We start from the raw sequence: 16,812 nt of genomic DNA on the forward strand, positions 1-16,812 counted from the left end.
CTTCCTTATTCATCTCCTCTCCCTATTCTCGCGCCATCTATGGTAAGGCAGGAGTCTGGCTCGATGCAAGTCTAGGTGTGCGACTTCTCCGTCACACAACACCCCCTTCCTTTTGTTTCCCTAGCTGGAACACATTACCACACGATGCAGTTTATGATATCCATACGCTCAGCTCCAGTCGTCCGTCCCGCTCTGCTTTCCGGTTTTTTGGCCGCACGTGAAATCCCCGTGGCTACAGGCGCTTGTGTCTAGAAGTCACTTCTTTCGATCGTTCTGCAGCAGCTTTGCAATAGCCGTATGCCGTTGTGAAGCCACTCCCCATTCGATAAGACGTTTTCGCGATCCGCCTACGGTATAACACGAACCGGTTAACTCTGCTCGACGGGCGACTGGAGGTTTGGTCTCAAGAGATACTGCACCTCCCCCGCCCTTTTTCAAGATGATGTACTGTGAACATGATTCGCTAGACTTCATCAAACCCTCCAAAAATCGACTCTATAACCCCTCGATAGCCTCGTCGGCCTCCTCTTCTTCGGCCTCGGTCTGGTCCGAGACCTCCTCGCAATCCTCCGACGACACTACCATATCCGCCGTCTCCGTGGACTCGTTGGAACCATGTGTTCCGTACGCGTGTTCCCGCCCGCCTCTTTCTTTATTATCAAACTTCCAATGCCGCAAGGCAACCGGTTCGGGAACGTCTCGGTTGCAACAACAGTCCGAAGTACCGCCAGAGCAGCGACAGAACCCGAGACGCACTAGTAGCGGTGCGACCACCAGAACGGGTTGCCCTCCGCCTCTAGTCCGCCAAAGCGATCGCAAACTCAACTTTGTCGATAGCCTCGTCGGTAAGCTTAAACGATGCAGCCCCCTCCCACATACGCGAGCTCAACCCCCTATCTAGATTCGTCGACCCAGATCGTGGAAGCCATCTGGCCTTTGTCATCCGTCTTCCACCGGCAGGAGTTAGGTCCCAAGGCCGTGCTACCGCTGCGTACTTTCATCCAAGAAACGCTGCGCCGGTCTCGTACGAGCTATTCCACCTTACAAGTCGCTCTATATTATCTCATATTGATTAAGCCGCACGTTCCCAAGCATGATTTTACTATGGAACAGCCGGATGACGTGCACACGAGTCGGGTTCTCCAATGCGGCCGCCGGATGTTCCTCGCGGCGTTGATACTGGCTTCTAAGTACCTGCAGGATCGAAACTACTCGGCGCGAGCCTGGAGCAAGATCTCGGGGCTTGCCACGCAAGAAATCAACCAGAACGAGATGGCTTTTCTCCTCGCGGTGAACTGGAAGCTCCATATCACGGACGACGTCTTCAAACGATGGACTGATATCGTTTTGAAGTATACGCCGTCACAACCACCGTCTTCGGGTCCCGTTTGTTCGCAGGCCTCGGAGCAGCAGAATCAGGACTGGAGAAATTTGATTCTTCAGCTCGACCCGGGGCTAGACAATATCGAGGACCTTATCCCGCTGAGTCCATTGGTGTCTCGAACTCGGGACTCTACGCCGGTGTCGCCTCTGTCGTCATTGCCGTCTCTTCCTCTCCCCGAGAGGCCTAGCTACACAAGTGACCCGTCTACCCCCAAGGCTGGGGGTATCCCCTTTCTTATGGAGCCTGCGCCGGCCGCCGTATGTACTCCCGGCCGCCTCGCCCCCGCCATGGGCCTTCTCCCCACCCCACGCCTCACCCCGCAGTCGATCGGATTCAGCACTCCTGCCGCGAGTGCCGCTTCCTATCTACTCAACGGCAAGGGTTCGATGGGGATGGCCATGGCTCAGGCGGCGACCCTGTCGGCTTCTCAGAGCCTAGACCGGTGGCCTGGATGCATCAGCGCGTCTCCCCAGAGCTACGTGTCCACACGTCGTTCTTCTCTCGCCAATTCTATCTCGACGGTGTCCTCACCGGAATCGATGGTCTCCGACTCGTCGCGCACGTCTCGGTCATCCTCCATCTCGTCAGCCTCGTCATTGGTTAGCGCGCCGTCCACCAAATTGGATGTTCAGGCGCGATGCCGATACGCGAAGCTTTGCGGTGAGAGGTACAACCTGAGACCTGCCATCGCGTCGGTGCCGGAAGATTACGAAGAGAGCTGCATCACGTCCTCACCCGAATCCTACACCAGCACGGTGGGTAAGGATTTTGTACAGATGTCATTGGACACTCCATTGGCACGCCGAGGATGCGAGATGGACGACGTTACCAGCGCGGCCCGCGCGCTGCAAGAGCTTCACCGCTACCATCAGCGAACGAATACGCAGTCTTGCGCGCCTCGGCTCAGCGCCAAGCGCAGCCGGCCATCGTCGATGGATATCCCCCTGCAGGAGAATGTGCGCGAGATGTTAAACAATCAATATCGCAGCTTCACCGAGCGCGAATGGATCGACGCCGTGATTGGCTGTTGCACCTCTCCCGACAGCGGAAGCCAACGTACACCCGTCCTGGCCACTCACGGAGGCAGGAAGCGGGTTTGCTGCTCCTCTGACACGCGGTCGTATGTCATTCCCCCTATTCACCCCGCCGTCGGGGGACTCGGCGGCCCGGGCATGTGGGAAGGTATCCTGAATTAGAGGCGCGGTCGTCAGAGGGGCAGCGCGCGCTGCTTACTGCAAGGCCTCCTTTGTGATAATACTCGACCTTATGTTTTTATTTTTTCATTTGTTTCCTACAACCGGAAGGCGGGGAAGGGTGGGCCCGGAAGGTCCCTGATACCACCTCGGAAGATGCAACAGTTTATAGAGCCTCGACAACGGTCAAGGTCCCCGGACGAAAACAGACTTCTTTTTCCTCCTTGCAACATGCATTTTCCAGGATCATCGCATACCGGGACTGGTAGGTGGGTGGTTGTTCGTGTACGAATCAACAGACAAGTAGGTGGAGCTACTTTGTTCTTGTCACTTATAATGGTGTTCCGGGAAGGAAGGGAGAGGGAGAAGGAGGGCATAATCACACGGTGTGGTTACGTGCGCGCGGTGTGTGAAGAGCAAGCAATAATGACTAAGGCAGTGGTGACGGCAACAGAGATAGCGACTCGAGAGCGAGGAGACAAGCGAGCACGGGTACGTGACAGAATTATCATCAGTGCCACGCCTCGAGCCGGCGGCATCAGAAACACCTTGGGAGTCATTTTTTCTTTTCTCGTCCTGGGTTTGGTTCCGTTTTCGAGAACCAACGACAATTCGTACCTCGCGAACGCGCCGAACGATATGTGGCAACCGTCGAAACGCGGCTGCCGTCAGTCTTCGACCTAGTAGCTACGAGAAAGCTCGCGCAAGAAGAAAAAGGGCCCTATCGTATCATTTCTACCTATCTGGCCTGAAAAGGAGTTGCGCAATCGAGGATCAAAAAGCTTCGCGTACAGTCAGTCAGTCAGTCAGTCAGTCTTAGTGAGCTTCGAGAGGAGACAACCTCGCAGATAGCATGAAATTCTGAACAAGCTTTCCAGCTGAGAAGAGAAACGATGAACGTGGTTCCTCGTGCTGAGTGCAAATTCGGTGCATCTGGGTCTCCCGAAAGCGTGTGAGACAAGCAGCATCTCCCGAAACCGTACTACGCGCATCAAATGCTGACGAGAACTCTCGAGGGGAAGCACAGAAGAGAGAACGATCCATTCGACAGGGCGGAGAGGAAAGAGGGGGTTTTCCTCCTTCAGTTGCCGGACTACGGCAGCCCGAAGAAAGGTGTGGCCTCGACGCACCCTGCTCGGTCACTCGACGGCCGGCGAACGCATATGCATCGCGGCGTCAGATTCGATAAAGCCGGCTGGGGAACCAGGCCTTCAACCAGGCTCTTCCGGGAATCTCGTCGGTGCTAAGATGAGGTGAGGTGAGGCGAGGGCAGGGTGAGGCAGGCATGTTGACCATGTGAGGGCATGCGTGGGTCGCGGTGTTGGGTGGTTGTGTGAGTCATGGCGGGGAAGAGATGACAGGTAGGTACTTGCGGCAGGTACTGTGGTAGGTACTGTGGTAAGCACTGTGGTAGGTTACCTCAGCCTGCCCCGGCCGAGGAGCGTCGATCAAGAAGCCGCCGGCCGGCAGCCAATCAACCGCCATTGCCACCCCCGCCCTTCTGCGACCGGCTGCCCTGGATTTCGGGGCGTCGGGATGGTGTCCAACCAGCCGACCCCCGTCCGCCAGCCAACCGCCAGCTGGCCTGCCCGAAGCCGAGGCATCCTCGTTCCCAGGCAGCCTCTGGGCGCCAAGGCCTGCCCCTTTTCCGCCCCTGTCACGCGACGCCCAGTCTGACGCGTGCCTATTCCGATTCCCAGCCGTCAACGAACCCTTCACACAGGTACGTGCCAGCCTGACACGCCTGCTCTCGGGCCGGCCGCGGCCTGCGGGAGCCGGGTACCACGACCGCTACCAAGACCACTGCCACGACCACTACCACGACGATGAACAACACGCCCAGCTCGGTTACTACGTACGTGTAAGTCGGTGGCTCATAGGTAGGTCGGCCGGATTCTCGCTGTTACTACGGTTGCTAGGCAGGACGCCAGCCAGCTAGCCAGCCAGCCGCTCGGTCCGTCTCACTCCCTTCCCTTCATCGCCCCCAACCCCCCCCCCCCCCCCCCCAGCAGCGGGACATGAGAGAAACGACTCGCACCCGAGGTAAGCGAAGGGCGAAATAGGGAACAAAGGTCCTACAGTGTTACGGTTTTTTTCCACCGCAGCTCGAAGCTCCGTCTCACTGGTCGCGACACTCGTGTTCTATCCCACCCATCCGTCCGTTCACGTTTTCCCATCGAGATGGATAGCAACGGGCTATCTGGGCGCGCCCGGAGGTAGGTAAGATCCCTCCCTATCTAGATAACCTACGCAGATGAGCGCAAATGTTTCGCGAGAAAAGCCTGCCGACTCAAGGTTTTCCCCCACTCCCCCCCCCCGCTTTCGCGTCCCAAACATCGACGAGGCTTCTCGCGCAGCAGCAGCCGGCGACCTACCTAGGCAGATATTCGTATGGCCTGCCCCTCTCTGTGATAACGCCATAGCGACAGCAGATAGCTAAGTATTCCCAAGGCTTACTCCTCTAGTGCAGTAAGGTTATTTCGTTACGTGCTGATAATAGCAGGTCACGATAGCAGGTGGCTCAGATATCTGCAGAGCTTGCTCCTGTACTGCCGCAAGCATGTTTCGTTATGTGTGAGCAGCAGGGGGTGACCTACCCAGATGCTCGTAGAGCTAGCTAGCTCCTGTCTGCGGAGCTTTGCTCCGAAATACACCCTCATCCCCTCCACCCCTCCCTTTCGGTGTATAAGCAGGCGCGTACAGGCGCATACGTAGCACGGCTAGCCGAGGGTGGGGAGAGGAGCCCGTAAAGCGAGGCGAGCCAGAGGCTAGGGTGAGGTGATACGAGTGCGAACCTAATCGCTCCCCGGCGGTTTACCCACGAGGGCCTGCCTACCACCGGTGTTCTATTGCCCTGCGGCCTTTGCGGGGGAACTTTTTGGCAGGGGCTAAAGTAAGCAAAGTAGATAAGCGCGGCAGCTGGTTTAGCCGCTCGTTGTTGTCCTGGCGAGAGCGCCGCCGCACGGGAGGAGGGGAGGGGGAGAGGGGTGGGCGGACCAAGGCGGCGCGGCTGCGTACGGACGCCCTCGAGATCGCCAGCCTAGCTTCGTGCTATGTACACTCCCACACGCCACGGGGTCAGATCCCCCAAGGCAAGCTGCCGAGGCGCGCCGAGCAGCGAGGGCTGGAAAGAGGGGCCAGGTAGCCTCTGGGGCTGGGTCTGCCTGCCTCTTCTGCGCGCCGGGCCGGCACCACGACCCAACAGCAAGGTGTATACGCGGTCTGGGCCGTTGCTTAGGATGTGCAGACGGCTCGGTCACCGAGCACGGCGCGCGGACGAAGCAGGCAAGCGGACATACTGCGCGCTGCTGCGGAGGCAGCGAGCCGGCGGTGCCGCCAGAGAGAAGACAGATAACCGAGGGCTAAATCGAGCGAGGCTGTGAGTCACGAGCAGCTTTAATAAGCCAGTGGTAGATAACGATACCGCGTCATGTCACCCTGCTGTTGTGCTTCGAGCCGTAACCATTGCGGCCTAGGTACTGGGTCAACTTCAGGAGTAGACCATGAAAATTTCTACTCCCCCTATTAGTTACCACAGCAAAATATACGCATATACGCCCTATAGACACTTCGCTATGCAACGTTGAGTACTGATATGTTGCCAACATGTTACACGAACTATGTAAGCATGTCGTCTATAGATAGACAAGACGTGGCATCTTCTCTTCTCTCGCTCTTTATACCTCGTTGTATAGTCGTCGCCTCCTACTTAGGCTTCAACAGACCGCGACCTAGGGTTTACGGGGAGGAGGGAGGTGTGATAGGAGAAATTATATCACCCTAGGAGGTTTCGAAAAGATTCCAAGTTACCATTACGTGTAGAGAGCTGCCTGGCAGAGCCGAGAACTCTATATACCAACCCCTAAAACATTTATAGAGCCGCCGCGACGCAATAGGCCACCGCCTGCTGCCTTGCGTCGAAGGAGTTTCTACTAGGTTCACCTGAAGGCTAGGCAACTTGCCGCACGTGTCTCTGCTCCGACCCTCGGAGGGACCCATCCCCAAGTGTTTCTTTCCATCCTCCGCCCGCCGTATGCATTTCGAGTCGCCCCGATTAGCATTTGGTATTAGTCCTCTGTCTTACGAGAACCTTGTAGTTGACAGCTGCTGATTATCTCCACGACCCTACCGAAGGACAGACAGACTAGCGTTCGCCCTCTCCCAATATACTTACGTCAAAACGGCACGGAGACGCCGAACACTCCCAAAAGGGGGACCCTCCGGCATCGATTCGGTTCTCCCTCGGACTTCGGCATAACATCCGGGCATAACATCCGGGCAGCCGACGGGCAGCGCGGACGCCCCGGGGACCGAGGCGTCTCAGACGACAACAGTGAGTCATGGGACAATTAGGGTTCTCTCTCTCTCTCTCTCTCTCTCTCTCTCTCTCTCTCTCTCTCTCTCTCTCTCTCTCTCTCTCTCGCCCAAGTTACGGTACCGAGCACCGCGAGCTTATACCATCTTCGAGACGGCGTAGCGGGATTAGATTCGGGGAAAACATCGAGGCCAGACGATATAGAAGCCCAGGATACGACTAGTGACGACGACTAGCCTTAGTAAGATCATCATAGCCGGGGTAGAAGCACGAGCCTTCGATGACGAAACGATAGAGAATAAACTTTCCGAGAGCGAGGGAACTATCTTCGAGAGCTAGTTGAATTAGAAAAGTTCCCCCGACATTCGACTACAAATTAAGCTTAACCTTAGAGAAGCTGAGGAGAGCAAGTGGAAGCCCAAACCAAGTCGCGATGGGATATGCGAGAATCCTTCGTACCAGTCTATTCTTAGAGGAGAACTCGAGACTACGAACCCTGACCCTATGTGAAGTCGCGAATCAAGAGCATGACTTAACAGTTAACTCTGCAACTGCAACATCCGAAGCACGTAGCCGCCTTACCGGCTCTTAAAGCTGCACCAGTCGTCCCATGCCAACCCGAAAGAGTATAATGTACAGAAAGCCTCGTTTTGCTAGATCACTCCCCCGTATTTTAGAAGCAAATCCCATTTTCCGGATTTGTGGGTGTACGCATAACGTTTCCTCCAAGGCGACCCGAAAGAGCAAGACGGCCAGAGACAAGTTGAGAGACGAAACCATTCGGTCTAGGATGCCATGTAGGTGCTGGCGTCGATGCCTTCTTTCGGGAATTCTCTGTCCAACAAATTAGCAATGGGTCTCGGTCACACCGGAAATGGCCAAACTCACGGAAGAGCGACTTCAAATCGCTTCTCGACAGACTTGAGTACCTCCTGGTCCGCGTCGGTGCTGACGAACGAGATGGCAAGACCTTTGGTGCCGAATCGGCCAGCACGGCCAACGCGGTGCAAGTACGAGTCTGCATCAGCCGGCAGATCGTAGTTGATGGCTAAATTAATACGCTCGATGTCGATGCCACGACCGAACACGTCGGTGGCCACGCAGATCCTCTTGTTGAACTCCTTGAACTCCTTGTATCGCTTAATGCTATAGAGGAATTAGAAATTGGCGGTCCGAGTGAACGACACCTCTCGACACATACCGTTCTTCCTGGCTGATACCCGAGTGAACGGCAATAGACGGGAAGTTGCACTCGCGGAGCAACTTGTCAAGCTCGGTCGCACGAATTGTGCTCTTGACGAAGATGATGACCTGGTTGAATTGGAGGTCGTCCAGGAGCTCGTTGAGCTTGCGATTCTTCTCGCGCTCCTGGAGCTTGATGTAGTACTGTTGCAATCCGTGGAGCGTCAACTTGGTGTCTTCGTCGACGTAGTGCTCGGTCGGGTTCTGCATGAACTTCTTGCAAATCGGCTTCACTTCGTCGGATAGCGTGGCAGAGAACATCATGACCTGCTTCTGTTGCGGAGTGGATCGGAAAATATCCTGCACGTCACGCCGCATGTCTGGCACCATCAGTCAGGATCGAGGCGATAGCGAAGGGCCGGAGGCGGAGGCCTTACCGATAGCGTCAAGCATCTTGTCACACTCATCGAGCACGAAGATTCGGACGCTGGATAGCCGGAGATACTTGTCCCTAACGAGCGCATTCAGACGACCAGGAGTGCCGACGATGATGTGCGGATGCGTCTCCTTGTTCTTTAGAATCTCGGCGTCTTTCTGAATCGGAGTACCGCCGTAAAAGACGCCGGTCTTGATATCCGGCATGTACTTGCTGAAACGGTTATACTCGTTGCGAATCTGGAAGGCCAACTCGCGAGTATGGCACATGACCAAGACAGAGCATTCACCGGCCACGGGCTCGACCTGCTGAAGGGTGGTAAGGACGAACACAGCCGTCTTGCCGAGACCCGACTTGGCCTGGCAAATGATATCACCTCCAAGCAGGGCCTGGGGAATACAGGTCTGTTGGACTATAGGAATCGATCGAACGTTAGATGGCTTTTCCAAGGAGGGAGGGCAAAACGCGAGGGTGCAAATTCGACAAGGTCCGTTCCATCATCGCAGCATCGCTGATCTAGAATATAAATCCCACCCGTCCATCCACGCAGCATGCCCGACGGACCCGTACTCGGATGGGGAGAAGCGACGGCACGCTCGCCGCGGCGCCAAGTTCTCGTGACGTCTTCGTTGGCTCGTAGCCAAAGCTATTCCGTCCGCCGCCGTCGCAATCCGACTTTCGAGATTGATCGCTTCCACGGATACGCCCAACTCTCCATGCCGTAAACGGCTACACACCAGGCTGCCGAGACAGGTGTGAGAAGCACGAGTCTCCAAAGCCCGTGAGATGTGCCAAGACTGGCTGCTCCTCTCGAACTGCTCCAGCACGCAGCCCGAGCGAACACGAGGATGAAAACGCGGGTTTCACGCGCGTTGACCTTGTTTTTCTTTTTTCCTCTGCTCCTCTGACGACCATTGCATGTATATTTTCTTGCGATATGCTTGCGAGATGGGACGGACGCTTGAAGAAGGAGGGATATATAACGATACGTTTTGATGAGAAGCTGGAACGTGTAAGATGTAGACTAACCCTCCGAAGGATGTTCGAAACCGCAATCGGCGATGGCGCGAAGAAGCTCCGGCTTCAGTAGAAAGTCTCGGAATCCAGTGGAATGGATGCCGACATAGGATCCCTTCTTGTCGACATTGTTACGAGAGGCGGCCGCATCGGCCTTCTTGCCGTTGCTGGTGGCAGCCTCGTTGGTGGCCAGCTCCTCATCGGAGTAGTCGATCAGATCCTCCTCGGCAGACATATTGATGATTGATTAACGGAGAGAGAAAAAGCAGAGAGAGAGAGTGTGTGGTTTTGTGCAGGGCACAGAGCCTGGCAGGTGGCGGAGAGATTGGTGGACGAGAACACGTAAGCCGTACGAAGAATGAGAAGGGCAAAGAGGGGCGAGATAGCGGGAGGCCAACAGCAGACGCGACGGCGATGGTTTGAGATGGTGTTCGCAGGCAAAGAGTCGCGTGATGGAAGACGGTCAAGGTTGAGATGGGAATGGAAGAGGAGGAAAAAGGTAGCGGTAGTCAGCCAGGAAAGGCTGGAGACGGACGGGTCAGAAAAATAGGGAAGCAACGTGCAGCAAGCTGGTGGAATGCGCGACCCATTGATGGGGCTAGTCCCGGTTCGGCCTAGCGCGGATGGGCAGAGGCAACAAAATAGGCATCGACGGGGCAGTGCACTGTGCCAATTGGCTGATCGGATGTACCCATGTAGGCAGTACATTGGTGGCCGACGCCCTACGTGTATAGTGCCGGGCCGTGCCTGTAGAGGTGAGGCCCTGAGGACCAGGTTAGCTAGGAGGTACATTGGGTGCCGGTCTGAGCTAGGTACCTGAGGCTAGGAGGTACCTACCTTATCCGCCTGAGCTACTTTAGGTACCTCCTACCCTATACGTACGTGCCTTGCGAGTTTCCATTGGGGTTATGTAATCGCACTCGGCATTCCTGTCCTTACCTAAGAGTCACCTCCAGAGCTTAACGTCGGAGCCTTACCCCAGACTCTGAGACGGCCTCTCTCTGTGTTTTTTTATTTGCCAGGGCCCTTTTTCACCTACTCATAGGTATATAAAACATGGCCCAGCCGTCGTCAGAGATGCTGACAATTCGCCACCTGCCCGCGTAGGCCTCTTCTGCCCAACATCTGGACTATCCAGGCAGGCAAACTGATCCCCACTGCCCCAACCAAGAACTGCCGAGACCCTCCCCCTGAGCATAGGACGTTGCCAGGCCGATCCTCCCCGTTAGACTAGACGCGGCACCTCGCAGCGGCAGCAGCAGCAGCGGCAGCAGCGGCAGCAGCGTACCCTGACCTTTACCGCCGAGGACCATGGCGAAATCCAAATCGCAGGGGAGCGTGCCGAACCGGCCGATTTATTCTCGAATATCCTATCTGTACCAAGCAGCCGCGTGTATGGCCACCCGTTCGGGACAGGAAGCGTCCCGCGATGTCGCCCGCGGCCCTGAAGGCTCCGGGGATCCTGCTGCCGCGGCATCGCGAGGCGGCCGAGCGTTTTCGCGGCAACTGCTTGCCGACATGCGAGCCACGTCTCTGAAGAGCCAAATCCGCCTGTCCCCGGACCTGAAGCGGACGGTCTGCAAATTCTGCGACAGCTTTCTCGTCGAAGGGAAGACGAGCAGCTCCGTGGTCGAGAACAACAGCAGGGGTGGCAAGAAGCCTTGGGCCGACGTGTTCGTCATCAAATGCCACACCTGCGGCGGGGTAAAGCGCTTCCCCCTTCATGCGCCCCGGCAGAAGCGGCGGCCACTCCGTCAAGATCGACAACCCACGGAGGGGTTGGGGACGACAGAGAACCCAGATAGAAACGAAGTGACAGAAACAGACAGAACGACAACGCATGCGTATCAACCGACGCTTCCCATGTACCTAAACCCAAGACCGATCCCATAATCTCTTGATGCCGAACGATGTTTTGTCTTCCCATCTTTATCACCATGCGTCGCCCACAGGTTCTCTACGTAACGCTACCCGGAATAGTCACTATAATGAACTCTTCCCTCGGGCTAAGCATAAGGTCGGCTACTATATGGGCAAGATAATCACTCTCAAATAAGCGATGCTAGTAATGTAGCTGATGGAAACCCCAGGTAATTCCCTATAATAGGGTATTAAAATGTAGTCCATGATATAAGCGCTATGTCCCGAAGAGAGCCCAAACCACCTGTTCTTCAAGTTGTTGGTAACATTTTCAAAAGTAACGGGTGTGGACTGACTATTAGGATATGTAACCCCTTTGCTGCCCTGTACTACGGTAGGCTGCCGGGCCGGAATTCAACCGGCTACAATGGATGATGCTAGAACAGGTCGACAACGCGATGATGCCAGTCATTACCTAGACATACTCCTACGTGAGAAAATACCCCTAGTCGAGCCAAACACCCAGAGCTCACTGGCGCGATCCCGACGAAACGAAGTGACGCAGGGGCAGGCGAGAATCCATCGTACTTACGACGACACGATCCAGATTTTCAAGTTTGTCCGACAGCAGCCGCATCTCCGACCCCTACTACCGTCACGATCGTAAGCACGCGATGCCCTATGATGCAATTCGCATTCCCACGTGTTGGCACGTGAGCCTGCGAGGGAGACAGATCTGACGATACGGGGCAGGCTAGGTGCAGAAACTCACCCTGGACCGGTCCCGGGGTCTAAAAATCGCCTCGCCGCGAAACCCGCCGAACTTGGCCCTGCACTCGAGCCTCGGCTTACGTAGGGTGCGGCCAGCGAAACAGACGCTAGACACGGTATATTAGATCGCTGTGAGATTCCGACACCACCTCATATCCTCGCCCCGCCACGCGCCCCTTTTCCATCAGCAATTCGAAGACGGCCCGCGAAACCGCTCTTTCCTCAACGCCGGCCTGTTATACGAGATGCCAACTTCCGATAGGGGGCCGTATACCCCAAAAGGCAGGAAATAAGCTGGAAACGGGAGCAGGCCTGGTTTAAAGAGATCAAATCCGGGTCCGCCCCCGTCTTCCCCCTCTTTCCTCCCGGGCGGGCTTTGCGATACACGTACGTCAGCCTAGCGCCGGGGCAGAACAAGAGCGGCGACGCCGACGCCGCCTACAACGCCCAAGGCGGCGGCGTCGGTGCTGGACACCCCCCGTGGAAGCTAGCTGAGACGGCTTTACCGACACAAACGCCTCTTCGCTTCCCTCTTCCGAGACATTGGCATTTTGCTGGAAACCGAGCTGCGCGGCGCACAGCATCCCTGCGCGCAGCTCGATACACCGAGCGCGAAGCAGGCGTGCCCAGCGGCCGGGACCGCCCCGAGCACCGGCCAGATTCGCCAGCGAGAGAAAACGCGGCGTCTGGTGCATCCGCTACCTTTCCAGACTCTATCCAGGCTCGCGCGAGTTTGGCTCTCTACGTGGCCGCGCCTCCGCACCTGCTCGTACCCGTGTCGAAGAGAGCTATGCATGGTTGTATTGAGTACCCGTTCGTGCTCTGTAACGGCACAGACAGCTCTGTGTCGCGCTGTCTCGCCCTTGGGTCGACTAGGGGAGGGGGGAGGGGGAGGGTATTTTTAAGAAAAAAATCAGGCGACTACAGCCCCGGTGGACGCACGTACTTCCGCCCACGCCGTTCTCGTGTCTTCCTCTGCATTTATATAGCTTCTACCACGGGTATGTGCTTTCCTCCGGCTTCAGCCCATGCACGCGAGCTGACGCTCGAGTCATAATCCAAATATATTAATGCTATTGTCGGGAAAGCAACAAGAAAAAAATGTAGCCACGCTCAGCCGCAGTACTATCGTCCACCCCGAGCGGTCTAGCCGGTTAACTAGATCTATCAAGGGCGAGGGCGTAGTAACTTTCCCATCCCTTTCCCTATCCGCAATCCAATCATGGAAGGGGAACCAGGGCAGGTCTGGGAAGGAGGTCGGAGCGAACGCCTAGGCGACAGGACCGGGCCCTAAAGAAACAACATAGTCGATTATACCATAGTAATAGTAGCACTAGAAGCGGATCTATACCAGGCGTGATCGCTGCGGCAAGGGGGGGATAGAAAAGGAGCCGAGCATTTTGGTCAAGTGCATTGTACACACCGGCCGAGCTCAATGTTCAGTAAACAGAGTGATGGCAGATAGGGTAGAGGGGAATTTATCGTCGACACGGGAGGCACCCGGGGGGTGTTGTTGACATAGGATGACATTGTCACCGGACCGAGCCACCTGGTGTTTTTAGTCGAGGGCGTATTCGTCGCCGGGAGGGCATGTGCAGGTTTTCCAGGGCAGACCACATAACTAGCAGAACTCATTGCCGCAGAGACACCTAGGCTGCCCGTTAGCACCGCGCCGCCGCAGGGGCGAAAAAGGGAGGCGAGGGGGAGCTTACCTTATACGATTACAGCCTTCTTCTCGGGTAAGAATCCACCCACACATCTCGCAGGCCTGCCAGTTGTCGCCTATGGCCTCCCTCAGATCCTCGTCTATGCTGGACGCCCTGCAAGCTAGCTCGTTTGGGTGGTGTTCCCTGCCGCAGTTGGTGCAGGTGAGGGCGCCGCATTCGTAACAAACTATCGCGTTGCTGCCCTCGATCCCGGCGTCCTCGGCAAGCTCGGCGTGGCAGGACGGCTTCCAGCAGTGGCGGGTGTCGTCAGGCCTCCCCCTCATGGTGCTCATCTCGTCTCGTACAGTGCTATACCGGTCGAGAAGCTTGTCGTCGTCGAGCTCGGCGATGGACGCCTCGTCCAGCTCAATCTTGCAGCATGATGGCGGCCACAGGAACCGGTCGAGCGCTGAAATCTCGACTAGCCGGCGCAGGCAGTCCCTGCAGTACCAGCACCCGCACGGGACTTGCCACAATACCTCTTTTGGCTCACGGCACGCGGTACATTCGCCAAGACACTCGTCGCTGTTAGGTGAACGGGGCATGGTGCCGACCCACTTGCTGGTGGACGCCGAGTCTCTTCCCTTTAACACCTTCGTGAGTTGACTCTAGGTAGTTTCCTTGATCCTTTGGTCTTCCGAGCTAAAAGAGATTTCGACAACGCTTAGCACAAAATGTTTCTTAACACTGCTCTATACCAACGGTCTCAAGGGGTGCCTCATACTTCTTCAGACGGTAGGTAGGTAGATCATAAGCTTGCTTCTTCGGGATCTGATATCTTCTCTAACCGCATCGGTGCTGACGACGCTGCTCCTGTGTAGACTGGCAGAGAAGTAAACGGCGGCTAGAGATAGGATGCAAGGAGTAGATATATCTGGTTCTTCCTAGGTAGGTATTAATTGTTGTGTGACAGTGGGCATGCCGTGAGGGTTGCCATGGCATGAGGGCGTAGGTGAATGGAAGAAAGGGTTCGAGGCAAGTGGAAGAAATTGATCTCGAGGTGAATATATTCCAGTGTTACCTCTGTACATTAGGTGGAAGTTGTGGATCCTAGACATCCCATTAATCAGCGCTGGTAACTCATAGTTATTACCTAATTCACCTTATAACGCTTACCTATTCACTACCTAGTATAAGCTCTTAAAAAAATTTAAACCAATATTTTTTTAAAAGAAAGGCTATATAAAAGCTTGTTATTTCATAGTTACAAACTCTAATTATCCTCTTAATTAAATAGCAGTTCAGATTCAGCTTCTTACGTTTCGTGCTTTAATTAACTAAGTACTTACAAAGCAACAAGAATCGATCCTAGCTAAGATACACAAAGATGTCTCCGTACCATCCTTGGTACATAGCGCTATGAGACGAGCAACTAAGAGAGTACCTGATCCTCCTACCGGTTCCACTTTCCCTAAGCAGCAGCAACTCAGCATCTCGTCCTTATTCGTTTGCTGCCGCAAACCCGCGCCACTCACGCCCGCTCCCTCTCTCCGACGTTACACGAGGCGGGTACCTACGGACATCCGAAGTAGTGGCGCGTATATATACGCACGGCCACGAGGCACCGGCTTTACGTTATGGGACCGAGCATACAGTATAGGTACGCCTGGGTACCTGAGATCAGCTGCTTATACAAGCCTGCTTCTAGGTACTTCCTGTAGATAGGTACCTCTCAAGGTCGGTACCGGAGTAGGACGTTATTAGTCGGATATGAATAACAACCTTACCTATGTGAGTATGTAATACGTGTGCCCTTTGGAGTGACGAATGATTTGTAGAGGAAGACATTTGCCCCCCTCTCGCTATCAAGGATCCAGGTGCTAACGGGAGGCAGCCAATATTTCTTACACATCTAACCCCCCCTCTCCCGCCCTTCGTCCGTTTCCCGCCTTCTTCTTTTCCATCCTCCGTTCTGCTGCCCCAAATTTCCCACGGACTACAGGTGAGGCCCAGAGACATCAACGCCAGGGTCTAGTGTGTATTCATACAACGCGCGAGAGGGCTCAGAGCCATGCCTGCCTCGTACATCGGAGCTGCTCTTTCGACGAGGTCCTCTGTCGCAATGAACATCCGGCGGCTCCTGTCTCCCGCCGGCCGTACGCAAGGCGTCACCTCCGCGATGAGGTTATCCCCGTTCCCAGCTGTCGATACCTTCTCCGCCCACGCGCCATAGGCGTTTCTTTATCCCTCGACGCGATGCGAGCCCAGTCAGATAGTCTGCTTTTGCTTCGACTACCCGCGACATTGCCCTCCCCCGGGAGTGGCAGAACTACACACATATAACATCGCATACTACCTTGTTTCCAACAGAGAGAGTGGAGAGGAGAGGGTGCCCCCTGAGAATGGGCCAGCCAACTTAAGGTTGGATAACCCGCACTGCTGTTAACCTACGTTGTGTAAACTCCTAGCCCGCTTGGAGTAGTGGTATAACTCGCCGGTGTCCGATGTCCGTGCATTGGACAGCCGGAAACCCAGGTTCGAATCCTGGAGCGAGCAGTCTTTTTTTTTTCTTCTTAGCTGCCCCCTTTTCACCCTACACATATGCTTTATTAGGCACTTGGTGCGTATCCATACCTATTGCTTACTTCTCCTTGAAGATCCTACACTAGCTGACTGTTTACTATGAGACAGATATGGTGTTAAGTAGCTGTCAACAAGTGTCGAAGACCTGGCCGCATATTATCGAAGCCGTGATTTACCCTGGCGCTGATATTGATCTCTCAGGGCAGATACCTAGCTTGAATAGATATGGCAACTGAACACATTGTGCCAAGGGCATCATAACTTGGATAGATCAAGTAGTAGTTACGGGATGATTACATACGAGTTATAGGGAAGTCCTCTGCTTCTCCCTTTGCGTAGCCGGGCGGAATTTCCTAAACCATATCTGCTGCGTAAAACGTAAGAGCCTACACTCGACAACTTGTAGATAGGTATAGGCTTCTAAG

General features: G+C 55.3%; 4 protein-coding genes and 1 non-coding gene across 5 annotated transcripts; 3 read left to right on the forward strand and 2 right to left on the reverse strand.

Annotated features, from left to right (window-relative positions):
* The first annotated feature begins 205 nt into the window (after positions 1-205).
* GGS23DRAFT_183421 (uncharacterized protein) lies at positions 206-3,059 on the forward strand. Its single transcript, XM_051511653.1, has 3 exons — positions 206-845; positions 902-2,880; positions 3,017-3,059. Exons 1-2 carry the CDS (start codon positions 440-442, stop codon positions 2,578-2,580), a joined length of 2,085 nt encoding a protein of 694 aa, XP_051376286.1. The 5' UTR covers positions 206-439; the 3' UTR covers positions 2,581-2,880; positions 3,017-3,059.
* Positions 3,060-7,677: 4,618 nt separating this feature from the next.
* GGS23DRAFT_592884 (ATP-dependent RNA helicase SUB2) lies at positions 7,678-9,762 on the reverse strand (the record flags this gene model as incomplete). Its single annotated transcript, XM_051517948.1, has 5 exons — positions 7,678-7,726; positions 7,781-8,038; positions 8,094-8,454; positions 8,512-8,922; positions 9,540-9,762. 5 exons carry the CDS (start codon positions 9,760-9,762, stop codon positions 7,678-7,680), a joined length of 1,302 nt encoding a protein of 433 aa, XP_051376287.1.
* Positions 9,763-10,426: 664 nt separating this feature from the next.
* GGS23DRAFT_183713 (RNAse P Rpr2/Rpp21/SNM1 subunit domain-containing protein) lies at positions 10,427-11,654 on the forward strand. Its single transcript, XM_051511654.1, has 3 exons — positions 10,427-10,630; positions 10,699-11,544; positions 11,618-11,654. Exon 2 carries the CDS (start codon positions 10,839-10,841, stop codon positions 11,418-11,420), a length of 582 nt encoding a protein of 193 aa, XP_051376288.1. The 5' UTR covers positions 10,427-10,630; positions 10,699-10,838; the 3' UTR covers positions 11,421-11,544; positions 11,618-11,654.
* A 1,889-nt stretch (positions 11,655-13,543) lies between these two features.
* GGS23DRAFT_183720 (uncharacterized protein) lies at positions 13,544-14,619 on the reverse strand. The gene is made up of 3 exons (XM_051511655.1): positions 14,589-14,619; positions 13,871-14,506; positions 13,544-13,807 (listed from the first exon to the last, which is right to left on the reverse strand). The coding sequence occupies exons 2-3, from the start codon at positions 14,407-14,409 to the stop codon at positions 13,780-13,782; spliced, it is 567 nt and encodes a 188-aa protein (XP_051376289.1). The 5' UTR covers positions 14,410-14,506; positions 14,589-14,619; the 3' UTR covers positions 13,544-13,779.
* A 1,652-nt stretch (positions 14,620-16,271) lies between these two features.
* On the forward strand, positions 16,272-16,360 carry GGS23DRAFT_t10. Its single transcript has one exon. It is a non-coding gene; the product is annotated as a tRNA-Arg (tRNA).
* Positions 16,361-16,812: the final 452 nt, after the last annotated feature.

Source organism: Durotheca rogersii, assembly GCF_024521655.1.
Source record: "Durotheca rogersii strain YMJ 92031201 chromosome Unknown GGS23scaffold_2, whole genome shotgun sequence".
Lineage (NCBI taxonomy): Eukaryota > Fungi > Ascomycota > Sordariomycetes > Xylariales > Xylariaceae > Durotheca > Durotheca rogersii.

Coding starts and splice junctions, on each gene's coding strand:
- GGS23DRAFT_183713 (XM_051511654.1), top strand. CDS start 10,839: ATGGCGAAATCCAAATCGCAGGGGAGCGTGCCGAACCGGCCGATTTAT.
- GGS23DRAFT_183421 (XM_051511653.1), top strand. CDS start 440: ATGATGTACTGTGAACATGATTCGCTAGACTTCATCAAACCCTCCAAA. Junction 846..901: donor CTTTGTCGATAGCCTCGTCG/GTAAGCTTAAAC, acceptor CCCCCTATCTAG/ATTCGTCGACCCAGATCGTG.
- GGS23DRAFT_183720 (XM_051511655.1), bottom strand. CDS start 14,409: ATGCCCCGTTCACCTAACAGCGACGAGTGTCTTGGCGAATGTACCGCG. Junction 13,808..13,870: donor GAAGGCTGTAATCGTATAAG/GTAAGCTCCCCC, acceptor CGGGCAGCCTAG/GTGTCTCTGCGGCAATGAGT.